At 35.7% G+C, this 14,657-nt stretch overlaps 1 protein-coding gene across 1 annotated transcript; it reads left to right on the forward strand.

Annotated features, from left to right (window-relative positions):
- The first annotated feature begins 1,412 nt into the window (after nt 1–1,412).
- On the forward strand, nt 1,413–12,892 carry LOC108345836 (long chain base biosynthesis protein 2a). Its single transcript, XM_017584637.2, has 12 exons — nt 1,413–1,859; nt 1,962–2,027; nt 2,258–2,346; nt 2,611–2,756; nt 2,857–2,981; nt 3,055–3,148; nt 3,483–3,646; nt 4,409–4,570; nt 11,426–11,552; nt 11,631–11,797; nt 11,898–12,005; nt 12,385–12,892. Exons 1-12 carry the CDS (start codon nt 1,734–1,736, stop codon nt 12,478–12,480), a joined length of 1,470 nt encoding a protein of 489 aa, XP_017440126.1. The 5' UTR covers nt 1,413–1,733; the 3' UTR covers nt 12,481–12,892.
- The last annotated feature ends 1,765 nt before the right edge of the window (nt 12,893–14,657 follow it).

The following is a 14,657-nucleotide window of genomic DNA, read 5'->3' on the forward strand; positions in this document are numbered from 1 at the left end:
CGAACGGACGCTCGCTAACTGACAAAACATGCAAAATCAACATCACATATAAGGAACGAACGCCTAAAAGTTACTCGAGTCTGCCGAACGTTACAATCACTAGTATAACAAAACGCCAAAACCGAACGCTCACAAACTCTACCACACAGACCGAACGCTTTAAGATTCAACCCAAATTAAAACCGAACGCTAGATACAGACGCTCACTAACTGACAAAACATGCAAAATCAACATGAAGTACATTCCATCATAAGAACGAGCGTCACATATATGACCAAAAATTACAAACAATACAAACTTTTATAGTCAAAATAACTTTGGTTCATTGCATTCTAAGTACATTCCATCATAAGTACAATGAAATCATGGTGATGGTGAACGAAAAAACACTATTGTAAGTACAATAATGTTCACCACAACAAGAACACAGACAATCCCTAACAATACATTAAGCCTATTTCCCAATTTCTTCACAGAGCAGTCCAAATCACTTATAATCTTCCATCCACCTTCCATTGCTTCTCTGTTCAGCAAACACTCAGACTTGCCTTCACACTTTGCACTGGTTTCCGTTTCAATAACCCCATGATCTGCACACCATGTGAAATAATTGCAACCACCATCTTCACCACCATTCTGTACAACAAAACACCAATCAGGGCACCCTCGAACTGAAAATAAGACCAACGAAAAACCCAACAAAAAACCTTACCTTGAACTTAGGGCAACCCCAAAATTGCTTACCTCTGTTCTTGACTGTTCTTGCAGTTCTGATAACATAGTTCATCCCACAATAGCACAACGGACTACCATTGCTGTTCTTAACTCCTCGAGCACCACCACAGACCACATTACTATCTTGCTTCCGTCACCCGCTGCATGACGAAGACGAGCAGGGATGCATCTTCAACCGCAACTTCGATTAAACCGTAGAAGTACTCAGAAGAATTCGATCTGCACGAAACCTCAATCCCTAATTCGATCTGCACGAACCGAACCCTAGAAGTACTGAGAAGAATCCCTAATTCGATCTGCACGAAACCTCAATCCCCAATTTCGTTTAAAACAATTCTTTTCTTTTTACTTATAAAATATTCAATTTCCACGTGCCCCACTGCTCCTGCTTGAATCAACCACGTCAGATAACACGTCCACAACAGCGTGCCACGTCAAACACACCGTAACGCCGTTTGACACTATTTAACGGAAAGGATCCATTTGTTGCAATTTTCATAAAATTGGGACCCAATTGATATTTTCAGAAAGAAAGGGACGAAATTGAGATTTCATGCAAAAATAGAGACTTAGTGAATGATTAAACCTATTATTTATCGACGTCTCGTAAAGCCTTGAAGTCGTAATTATTTTCCTTTTCAAAACATCGAACGAAACCTTGTTTCCTTTCCACCAAAGATCCAATAAAAAAAATAAAAAAAAAGATAAAAATCCAGTCATAACCGCGGGAGGGAACGCTGGTCTAGCCGCCAGGTGGACCTTTCTCTGTTTCCTTCCTTCGTCGTATGGTCCCTTTTCTTCTACTCCCCGATACAACACAGCACCACACATTCGCTTTCCCCAACCCAACACTTTCCATCTTCCAACACCACCGTTTCTCTCTCCCTCGTTCTCTCCCTCACGGGTCCGCGAGACTCGGGTTCGGATCTCCGATCGCCGCCGCACCGCGAAACGAGTTTCCAAACTCAGAATCCAGATCCCTCCAAGTTCCCTCACCATGATAGCGATTCCGTATCTCACCGCGTTGACCACCTACTTCAGCTACGGCTTGCTCTTTGCCTTCGGCCAGTTCAGGGATTTCTTCCGCAAAATCTTCGACTGGTGCAGCTCTAACAATCTCCAGGTCCTTCATTTCGTTCATTTATTTTCTTTTTTTCTTCGTTTCATAAATTTTTGATCATTATTATACTGTAATAGTTTATAATATATCAACGCATTGACTCAGGGTTACCCACCGATCTGCTTGGGGCTCGAAGACTTTTATATTCGCCGTTTGTATCTTCGCATTCAGGTTTTTATTGTTTCACTTTTCGCTTCATTAATATCAAGGGAAATGCGTGTGTGTATTCCAAACATTGAATGTTTATTTGTTCTGTCAATTTTTTTTTTGCCGTTTGGGTGCGTTTGTGACTAGCCGAATCCCAATGTAAAGTACATTGCAATTCAGATATATGATAATGACTTGCTAAGTGTTTTGCATTTCTTCTTTCTGTATTTGTTTTGGTTTATGTTTTTTCGCAGGACTGTTTTGGTAGACCAATTGCAAGTGCTCCTGATGCGTGGTTTGATGTAGTGGAACGCTTCTCCAATGATAGCAACAAGACACTGAAGTAAAACACTCTGTTTAATTTCCAGGCCCTTCAAGCCTATAAATATGTTTTTATATTTAAGGGGTAGGGGTATACTTTCTTAGATATGATTTCTTTAAACAATGGCGGCAACAAAGTTTAATCTATGATTCGTTGCAAACTATCAAGATTTGTCCAATAGATCGACAATAGCGGGTTGAATATATAATTTTTAACTTCTAATTTAGAGCTTTATCACTAGAAATTTATATGCCTATTGTTTTGTAACTATTTTTCCTAATGCAGACGGACTGATAAACTAAGTAGATGCCTTAACTTGGGATCATACAACTATCTTGGTTTTGCGGCAGCAGACGAATACTGCACACCTCGAGTAGTTGAAACGTTGAAGAAGTACTCTCCAAGCACTTGCAGTACTCGTGTGGATGGAGGTAGGTATTATCTTTGTATTTTAGCCGTCAAAGTGTGATTTTGGTTGCTTGTCTTTACATGTGTCTTATTATGCTCCACTGAATGTGGCTTCTCCAATAGGGACGACTGACCTTCACAATGAACTGGAGCAGTGTGTTGCAAACTTTGTTAGAAAGCCAGCTGCTATAGTTTTTGGTATGGGCTACGTGACAAACTCTGCTATTCTTCCAGTCTTGATGGGGAAGGTTTGTGAAATTTTGTGATTTTACCATCTTGAGATACTTAATGGTTATTCATTGTAATAACTTTCTTTCACAGGGAAGTCTGATTATTAGTGATTCGTTGAACCACAACTCCATTGTTAATGGTGCACGAGGATCAGGAGCAACTATTCGTGTTTTTCAACACAATAGTGAGTATAATTCTGCTGTGTACTAAAATAAGTTGAGTTAGTCCTGGAGTCCCTAGTTTTTCAATTTCACACAGTTACAAAAGGAAAGAAGTTTATTTTAAGTTGTGGTTTGGGATTCATCCTAAATTTGGATAGGATAGTTAAATTTCAGTGACCTCATTTATGCTAACAGAATTGAACAGAAAGGGTAACTGAACTAGCTTATGATTAATTATGTTTATATGTAGTTCGAGCACTTGGTTAACTGCTGAGTTATTTTTTAGTTTCTCTCTGTTTGTGTTAATATGGTGTACTCACTCAGATCACAGCATTATTTATTCACTTTTACCTACAGTGCCCTCTCATCTAGAAGAAGTGTTAAGAGAACAAATTGCTGAGGGACAGCCAAGGACACATAGGCCTTGGAAGAAAATAATGGTTATCGTAGAAGGGATATACAGCATGGAAGGAGAGCTTTGCAAACTTCCAGAGATCATAGCTATATGTAAAAAATATAAGGTTGGTTATTATTGTAGCTCTAATATAATATATAAGTTGTATTTCTTTTATTTTTACCTGCTTTTGATGTGCACTTTTCATTTTCTATTTGTCAAAATATATTTAGGAAACTTTAAATATTATTTCCATGTATTTAATTTGTTATATTCCCTATATCTTGCTATTATTATTAGAATAACAATCCCACAATTTTAGGGATTTGTTCCGAAGAATAGGCTGCTCATTCAATGAGCTCTTGTATATATATCCAATACATGTAAGGAGACATATAATAGAAAATAATATATTCTCTCTCCTAAATTCAAGACTATTTTATATGGGGCTGTTATTTAATATTGAATTTAAGATCCACTTTTGTGGAAGTCTACACAGACAAGGCTACCAGCAAAGTTTCTGAATGGAATGTTCTAAATGGTTTATGCCTAGGAACACAGTGCTCCATTTAAATTAATTTAAGCTATTGACTCAAATGGGCATGCTATGTAAAAGAAACAAGATTCTGCTTTCCTATGATTTTTTTTTTTGCCGGATTAGTTTTGGATAGTCTCATTATTACCCTTCATGCTGCTACTTTTTTCCTTATAAGTCTAGTTCAGAGAAGGGAAAAAGAGGCTGCGGTATTGTATGTTTTCCTTCATTTAACACTCCTTTTGTCTTAGAAGACATTTAGAGGGATTTTGGAAAAACTTTCATTGGTGACTTTTTATTTTCGATGTTACATTGGTTCATTTGTCACTTTCTGCGTTTTCCATTGCTTTATAGGTATATACATATTTGGACGAAGCACACAGCATTGGAGCTGTGGGCAAGACAGGAAGAGGTGTTTGTGAGCTACTGGGTGTGGATACTGCTGATGTTGACATTATGATGGGAACATTCACTAAATCTTTTGGATCATGTGGAGGATATATTGCAGGATCTAAGGTACTTTGTTAAATTTTAAACTCCAAGCTTACTGCTTTTTAATTGAGGCCGTAAGTTGATAAATTAGACGGAGTAGATTTCTGATTTTCTTTCCTGTCAAACATCTGAAAAATAACTATATTAGATTCTTCTATCTTTATTACGTTTTCTGAAAATGTTGGTTTACACCACTCATACATTGTTTTATTTTTAATCAATAATGCTACTATGAAGTAAACAAATAACGGACTAAATCCCTAACTTTCAGCTATAAAATATGACATTCCCCCATTTACATAAAGATAGAATCAGATCTTTAATACTCACCTTCAATTTGAGCATATATGATAGGATATAATGTGATAGGATATAATGGGTGCAGGACAGAAGGAACCGGATTAGGAATTAGTTGTTAGTTGGTTGGGGGGCCTTTATAAGAAGGAGGGATGTCTTGTGTGAGGGTTGCTTTTGGTTAATTCATTCGTATAGACAGGACCTTTGTATCCTGTGGAGGGAGAGTGCTCCCTTGTGAGTGTTGGAGGTGTACATTGTATTCTTTGGTTACAAGAATAATAAACAGGGTGTTTCCAGTAATCTGGGTGTGTGTGAGTGTTTCTTTTCTAGAGAGATTGATTTCTTTACTAAAGAAACCTATCAATAGATGTTGTATGGATCAAGCTTGTTGCAAAATTTGTGATACGAATTTGACTAACATCAAATTGCAAGCATGAGAGCTTCAGATTTTGTGATAGTCAATCTTGGAGTTTAGTTTGCTCATGGAAGGTTGGATTTAATGCAATATGGAGAGGCATGATTGTGGCATATCTAATATCTTGAGTGTCTCCAAGTTGTAAGTCATGTAATCTCGCATGCATCTATAAACTATCTTCTGCTTCTTACTCCTCCTTGAGATTCCTTAAATAAAAGCATAATACCTACAAGTGGATTTCCGATTTAATGTTGATGGGCCATCAACGTCGTAGTAAAAGAGATTTTGGCATTGCTTGTCTTCATATAGTAATTTGCAACTTGGTGGGTTCTTAATGTATTAAAGGATGTGTTTTACAACATCCCAATGATTATCATGGGGGCATTCAAGAATTCATTCACCGTCAATCACCAATGTGATTTTTTTATCTTGTCAGTGTTGGGATCTTAAGTCTACCCATAAGACAATGGTAACTTCTTTCAATGCCTCTCCCCAACCTGGTAGAAGCTTCACTTTGGGATCCATAAGGGTATCACTAGGACTACAATCGAGCCCACTGTATGGAAATGGTAATGCTAGATGAGGATTAGGCAACTTCAATTCCCAAAAAATATTTTAGTGGACTTGGCTCTTATGTTTGAACATGACTTAGGAGATGAGATTGAGTTTAGTATCCAGATATTGTTAAAGTAATCTCCTGTAATGACAGTGTCATTAGCCTAGATGACTAGGTAAATGCATAATCCAAAAGCAGGTGGCAGGGATAGTTTGCAGGATGAGACCATGGGTGGATGGTATAGGTTGAGCTTCTCTCATCTTATTTTTATGCAAAAGTTCTCTAATATATTTCCTTTGAGTCATCACAACAGTTTTTTTCTGAACAATAGTTGATTTCTATTCCCAAAATATAATCAAGTTTACAAAGCTGCTTGAGAGAAAAATTGGAGTTCAGTTTGAGTGAGCTGCGAATAAGGACTAATGTTCCAGTGATGATGATATCATCAACATAGAGCAGTATGTGGACAGTTTGAGAATTTTGCTGATAGGTAAATAGAGAAGGATCACACTTCCGGACCAAAAACCAAGCTGCAAGAGTTGTTTTAAGTTTGTTAAACCACTGTCCAGGTCTTAGTTTTGAGGTCATAGATGGCTTTATTAAGTCTGCAGACCAGAGATTTATTTCAGACCTCATTCAGGAGGTTGAATCATATACACAGTTATGTCAATAGTGCCATTGAGAAAGGCATTATTAACATCCAATGAAACAAATCCCATCCCTTGGTTAAAGCAACTGTTAAAATAATTCTTATGATAATAGGTTTGATAACAGGAGAAAAAGTTTCATGAAAATCAAACCCATGAACTTGATTGAACCCCTTGGCAACCAATCTGGCTTTATATTTATTAACTGTTCCATCAACATTTTCTTTCACTTGAAAAACCCATTTACAACCAACTACTTTCCTGTCAGGATGTAAAGAAACCAGATCCCAAATGTTGTTGCAAATAAGAGCAACATTCCTGTTTCATAGCAGAAACCCAATTTGGATTTTTCATAGCGTGTAACATTGGAAGGTTCAATATTGGACATAAACAATGAAGGATGAAGTCTAGGATTATGATTACCTGAAATAGGTCTTGTCGCATAAGATGAGTATTAGGAAGCCTAGAAAAAGACTCAAACTCAGTAGGTATAATAGCAATAGGTAGGGAATAGTAGAGACAGTTGAATACTGAGTGAGATATATTTTCAGTATGGTTAGACTTTGAGTGAACAAACAAAAGTTTAGTCAGAGGGGAGATATTAGGAGTAAGACTGAAATACTGAGTAGTGTTAGGAACATAAGCAATAATGTCTCGAAACAAATTAGAATAGGTGAACCAATCTCATTAAAAAGAACATCTTTAGATGTGTAAGTGTGATGAAATTTGAACAAACACAATTATATGATCAACATATACTATTTAAGTAAACACATTTCTTAAGAGGGCTAGGACAATAAAAGATTGAATGATCCGCTTCACTGCGTTTTAGTCCAAATTTTTGAACAATGGAGCTGAATTTTCCAAACCAAGCTTGTGGTATTTACTTGAGGCCATATAGATAGCGACGTAATTTGCATACCATACTAGACTTCCCTTGACCAACAAACCCATGAGGTTGCTCCATGTAAACTTCTTCCTCAAGATCACTATGGAGGAAGGCATTTTTGATATCCAATTGATGAAGTGGCTAGTGATGAATTACTGGCATTGCAAAGAAGAGACAAATAGTAGTCATTTTGGCCACGGGAGAGAAAGTGTCTCAATAATAAAGGTCATAAATCTGAGTGTACCCTTTCTCAACTAATTGGGTTTTGAGCTGATCAACTTCACCATCAGGGGTGACTTTAATTGCATACACCCATCGACAACCAACTGACTTTTTCCCTGGTGGAAGGGGAATGGGTATCTAGGTATTATTTTGGTAAAGAGTCTGCATTTCTACAATCATGGCTTGTCGCCATCCAAGATGATCAAGAGGTTCATTCACATTTTTGGGAATAACAACAAAAGACATTGAGGATAAAAGGGAATAATAGGAAGGCAACAATCTGTGATAACTAAAAATTATAAATGGGATGTGGGTTTCGAGTGGAACGAGTACCTTTTTTTAGAGTAATAGGCCATCCTGAATTATCTTCAATAGGAGTCGTGGTATTAAGTGACAAGGGAGAAGAATCTGAAGTAGGAGATTCACCTTGTTCTTGGAAAACTGGACTATCCATTAGGGTCTTGTGTTGGAGGATATCAATTTGTGGTGATGATGGTTTAGTAGGACTTTGATCAAGACTTGAATTGATAGACATTGGAAATACTGGACTCAAGATTGTTGTATGACATGAACATCTTGGACAAATGGGAGAAGTAAGGAGTTTGTTCAAAGAATGTAGCATTGACAAATATCTAGTACTTCTTGGTTTCAGGAGAGTAACACCATTACCCTTTTTGAAGTCATGAATAGCCCAAGAAGACACATTTGATAGCATGAGTAGAAAGCTTGTCTAATCCTGGAGATATGTCATGAACTAAACATACACAACAAAAAACACGAGGAAAATGTGAAAGAGAGGATCATTTGGAAACTGAATGGAGAAAGGAACCTTATGATTGAGTGAGGAGGATGACATTTTGTTAATAAGAAAACATGCAGTTAAGATGATATCCCCGGTGATGGATGAGATCATGGGCACTGAGCAAAAGGGTACAGGGGGCAATTTCATCCAAGTGTCTATTTTTTCTTTTTGCTATACCATTTCTTTGTGGTATATGAAGACAAGTGGACTGATGTAATATAACCATATGAACTCAAAACTACAAAACAAGTGGATGAGAAGTACTTGTTGGCATTGACACTTCGGATTTTTATTACTTGACTGAATTGATTCTTGATTTCATTTAAAAAAGATGTGAATGGGTAACAATTCATAACGATCTTTCATAAGATAGACCCAAGTACATCTTGAATATTCATAAATGAACGTAACAAAATACCTAAAACCAAAAGATGAGACACAACTAGATCCCTATATATCAAAATGGATAATAGAGAAACTAAAATTACACTTTGGTTCAGAACATTTAGGAAAGGTAGATGTAACATGTTTTCCTAGTTGACTTGACTCACATTCTAAGGTCTGGATACCACTAAACTAAGTAAACATTTTTTTAAATTTTGACAATTGAGGATGGCCAAACTGATCATGGAATATTTTAGGATTAGGAGCTGTAACACAGGACACATGTAGACAAGATCCAAAATGGTATAATTCTCTAGCTTTATATCATTCTCCAATCCATCTTCCCACCTATATACCAAAAGCTTTGTTATCGAAGGTTATTGAACAATTTAATGTTTTGGTTAAATGGCTTGATGAGAATGATTTCGAGATCTTGTAGTAGAATGACTGCCCTATCTATTTGATCGAGTTGGTGGGTGACTAGTTAGCAGAATACTGCGGCAGCTGATGTGTTGCTAGATCATATAGAACAAGAGACTCATTTGATTGATAGGATGAATCAGCATGGTAGAAAAAGATATTTGTAGTGTGATCATATTTAAGACAAATTTGATACTGAAAGTTGGCAAATCTGTCACCATGGAGAATTAAAAATTTGTTGAAGAGTGGTATTGTGATCTTGAAATATTGAAGAAGAATGATTGAGAGTAGTTTATCAAAGGAAGAAAAGATTTCTTTTGAAACCTTTTACTACGAGATTCATGAGCAAGAAGGGCCTCAACTTTTGTGATTGGAGGTGTTTCAAACTTGCTTTCAATGACAGAAAGAACTGGAGCATATTCTTAGGGAAGACCCTCGAGAATGACATCATCGTATTCATCATGCTTGACAATACATCCAATTTTAGCAAGTTCATCAGTAATGGACTTAATTTGTCCCAAGAATTCACACAGTTTTATTTTCAAGGGAGTTGGCTTGAAGATATCCGTGGACCTGCCTAGCACTTGTCTTGGTTTGAGCAAAGAAATGTTCATGAATTTGTTCTCATACCTGATATGAATTTGATCTTGGAATTCTCATTTATCATAAGCTAGATTAAAAACTCTAGAGGCATAATCATCATGAGAAAGGAAGCACTGAGCGATCATAGGATTAACCCACGAATTGGTGAAGTTTGTGTGATTTGATGATGGGTTTAACTTGTTTCCAATGAAGATAATTGGAATCATCAAATTATTTTGATATAGAATTTTGAAAAAAGTGGGAAGTGGATGGGTGGGAACTTGAATTGAACATTGTGGATGAAATTCTGGCTCTTGATACCATATAAAAAAAGGATGTGAACAGAAAGCAGAAAGAAGGTTTAAAGAAAGCTGACTTGTATATTATTTCACTCTATTTGAAAAAGAATACAAGAAGAGCATATATAGGCTCTAAAGCCTTCTAAACAAATTACACAAACAAAACATAAAACAGAAAACTAACATACAGTTCAATAACTAAATGTTTTACACGAATATCTCTAGGACTGATACTAGAAGACTAGTATATGTGATTGTTTGGCCATGTTTTTGACCTATATGGGGGGTCAGTAGTGCAGGGGACCTGAGGTAACTATTAAAGCTAAAACAACAGACAAAACAAGTGAAACACCGTGATAGGGTCTTAAGAGTAGACTTAAACTAGGAAGACATGTATTTGTATGCATTATCCATGTTCAAAATTTTAATTGAAAGGCTAAACTGATTGTGCATTTCATTTGAGAAACTAGGAAGACACAAGCTCCTATTATGAAGGTATATAAAAGAAGAAACAAGGGAAACAGAAAATGCAGCTATTTGTCGTAATTCAAACAGCTGTGAAATCTGTTAGTAGTTAAGCTTGCTGTTTTGTTGGGAAGTGCCAGGGGTGTGTCTATAAAAGAATTTCTGAAACTTCTATACGCAATTCTCAGTTTCTTTGTTTGGGTTTTCTTTCCCTTTTTTTGAGTTTCGGATCCAGTTTCTATAAAAAACATACCCAAGTATATTGGGAAACAGCATTAATAAAAGTGACTAAATAGAAATAACATAAAATTGAAAATACTTGACTAGAACTTCTAATATTGAATATGTCGAGCAAAAGGTGACGCAACACATTTATTGACACATTTATGGGGAGGCTTGGGTGATACATGTAACTGACAATCATGGTTGGTATAATCTTCCAAACTTAGGACAGATGAGACAAACTTTAGGGGAAGGTTGAGAAGGGGAATTTTTTTATGCCATGAATTGGGCTTTTAGAACCAGGTCCTTGCCCCTCTCTTGGATTGGATGATGTCCTGCTTGTTATTTAGACTTTCATCCTTATTTAACTACTGACTCATTTCTTTGGTGAAGTTCCCCTTCGAGGCTGTCTTTCTTAAATCTGCAGAATGGGCTTTCCTTTCTTTACATAACCTTAATTGAGTTGGTTTCATACAAGTACCAGTGAATTTATTTAATATTTCTGTATTAATGTGCTGTTGGGGGTACTTGTGGAATGTTTTTTCTTTACATGTGAAAATTGATTTCTGATTTTGTATTTCATGGGCCTCTAAAAGTTCGGATCATGAATTTTCTGTATTTTCTATTATTAGGATGTTTCAATCACTTTCTCATGCTGAACTTCTGTATGTACTACCAGGACCTTGTCCAATACTTGAAGCACGCTTGCCCTGCTCATCTTTATGCAACTTCAATTTCACCACCAGCCGCACAACAAATAATATCTTCCATTAAAGTTATTCTTGGAGAGGATGGTTCCAATAGAGGTTTTTTGGCTTGCATCAATCCAAATAATGTTCATCTACTCTGTTTACCATGAACTAAAGTAAGATGTTTCCATACAGGTGCCCAGAAACTAGCACAAATTCGAGAGAATAGCAACTTTTTCAGGTCAGAACTACAGAAGATGGGATTTGAGGTTCTTGGGGATAATGATTCTCCAGTAATGCCAATTATGCTTTATAACCCAGCCAAAATCCCTGCATTCTCAAGGGAGTGCCTCAAGCAGAATGTAAGAAGATAAATATCCAACTATTTATACCCCCTGTTCATACCCTATATCATGGATAAGAATGAATCTGTTAATTGATGTTTGAAATTTTTGAATCCAGGTTGCTGTTGTGACAGTGGCATTTCCTGCAACTCCACTGCTACTGGCTAGAGCACGTATATGCATATCTGCTTCCCATTCAAAGGAAGACCTTATCAAAGCCTTGCAGGTGTGTATTTGGATTTTGATTCAATTGTTTTCATCTTGAAAAATACACGAGTGATTAGAATGAGGCTTAGTGCAACCGTGAGGTTGCTGCCTTGTGAACTGGAGCTTAGGGGTTTAATTCCTTAAAATAGCCTCTGCTTATGGTTTAATATTGCATGCGTCACAACCAATATTCTTTACCATTGTCAGAAAATGAATATTTTCTATTCTACCAGCAATTCAAAATAAATTTCCCTTTTCATCTCCCCTGTTTGTGTAAGATGTCAAGGGTTTATATCCATGTTTTATTTTGTTCGTATAGATATGCTTAGGATTTTGTTTAAAATTGCTACTTCCTTGATGTGTTGTGTGGTAAATTTGCTGTGATTGTTCTTTCATAGGTCATTAGCAGAGTGGGTGATCTAGTTGGCATAAAATACTTCCCAGCTGAACCAACAAAGCAACATGATACGAGTAAAGCTGTGAAGTTTGATTGAGAAAGAACTTTCGAAAAGCAGGAAGGGGAACAAAGACTACTGAAGATAGAGCTGTAGCGATAAGAAGAGATATTGGTCAAACGAGGGATTGATTTCAATGCGCTGTATGAATTCGTTGCTTTTTGTTGCCATCTTCGAAAGTGTGGACTTTGCCAGGAAGAGCAGATCCATATAATTGCTCTCATATTCAAGTGAACGTATCCTGAAGGGAAATCTGTTCTTATTTTAACCCACCCATTTGATATTAATATGTATAGCTGCAGTTTGTTTATTCATTCCAAACTTATTTTTGATTTAAATTAATCAAGTAAAACTGAAGATGATCTATCCAGTTGTAATTTCGAATGTTACTAGTCCTTGGAAATTGTAGGCAGTTTTAGCAATGTTTTACTTCTCAATTGCTACAAATCTAAAGCTATTGACCCAAATTTCAGTTGTATGGATTAATTTATTGAATGCTCACAAAAGTCTCACAAATTCGGAAGTTATTAACTTGAAAAACGTTTCTTATATGGATTCCATAGCCTATCCACGCTCCCCTCCATTTCCATTTGTTATATTTCTTAATTTAAAGACAACAAATGAAATCCGGCATTTTAATTAAATAAGTGTACTTTTGGAAAACTAAAATGTATAAAATAAATAGCGTTTAAATTTCAGTTTATTAAATATGTTACTAAATACACGATAGTATACAATTATAGTTATAATATGATAAAATTATGGATATTTTCTCACATCTAAATCTTAAATAAAAGAGGAATTGGTAGACATTCGTATTTAAGGTACACGTACAGAAGAAAAGATAGGAGTGCATTTATAATATGTAATACAGTGTGATAAGAAGAAATATCAAGAAAAATGATTGTGATAACAAACTGTTTGAATCTCTTTATTATTTTTCTCAGATATGTTTTATGGAGTTTATTTTAAAGAAAATTAAAATACAAGTTCAAATAATTCTTTCAAGATCAGACTTATTATCCTTTCATAGATGTACTTCTTTACTTCTACTTAATATTTGTCTTGATGTGTCTTATTACCAATATATGTTGTTACGTTGATTTTAATTTGTGTATGATAGTAATGCCAAAGTGTCCATGTGAAGGAATTCACATTATGCCTATTTCAATACCAAGGTATCGAAAATTATGTTTTAAAAATAATGTCTACCCTTAGTGACTATTTTATTCTAATCTATTAATTCAGAAAGGTTTCCTGTATGAATTTCAAAGCTTATCTACATTTTATTTTATAATATTTACATTCATTTTAGTTTACTGTCTTTATATTTGTTCTTTTAAAGGGCCGAGATGTTCTTTACTAGTAATAGGTGTCGACGACTTGGCTCAGAAATGGTGAAGTTTGGTTCTATTCCAAATGTCGATAACTGGGAAGCCAAGATCCAAGAATTGAAGAAGGCACTGAAGGAGGTGTCTGAGGAGAAAAAGCCTATCTCGAACCAACTAGACATTTTCAAGCGTGAAAGACCAGACTTTGTATTTGATAGCAATTCTTAGAAAACACGACGTCTTGATGATGAGAAGAAGGAGAATGAGGTTCAATCGGCTCGAGTAAGAACTTTTTGACGAGAGAGCCGACCGACACAAGGCTGCCAAATGTAACACTTCAATTTTCGCGTTCCTAATGTATATAACAACTAAATATAAGACTCTTCAAACATCTCTTCATATTTTTCTTTTAATAATTGTGTATATTTCTGAACTTTTGTACTATTATTTGTTATTGGGATAAATTATAACCATTACGGTCAAACATAAACACAACAAACAAAAATTAATCTAGCAAAAATCTTAGTATTAAAAATAAACTCATTCAATGATATGTGAAATATATATATATATATGTTTAATGTTTCGGTAGGTTTTTATTTTCGTTCAGAATTTCAAATAGGTCTCATTCTTTTTCGGTGTTTCAATTGGGTCTTGATTTTTGTAAAATTGAATCAAATAGAGACTTGTCAAATTGGACAAACGAACGTTTAAAATTGGGTTATGTGGCATGGTTAGTGTATTGTTTAATCAGACGTGGCATTAAAAACGAGTTTGAATTGTATTTTGTATTAAAAAATGAATTGCAAAGAGAGGAAATCAGATTTACTTAAGGGCAAACTAGGCAAAAGAAAATAAATTAAGTGCAGCCCTACAATTGAGAAA

Source organism: Vigna angularis, chromosome 8 (assembly GCF_016808095.1).
Source record: "Vigna angularis cultivar LongXiaoDou No.4 chromosome 8, ASM1680809v1, whole genome shotgun sequence".
Lineage (NCBI taxonomy): Eukaryota > Viridiplantae > Streptophyta > Magnoliopsida > Fabales > Fabaceae > Vigna > Vigna angularis.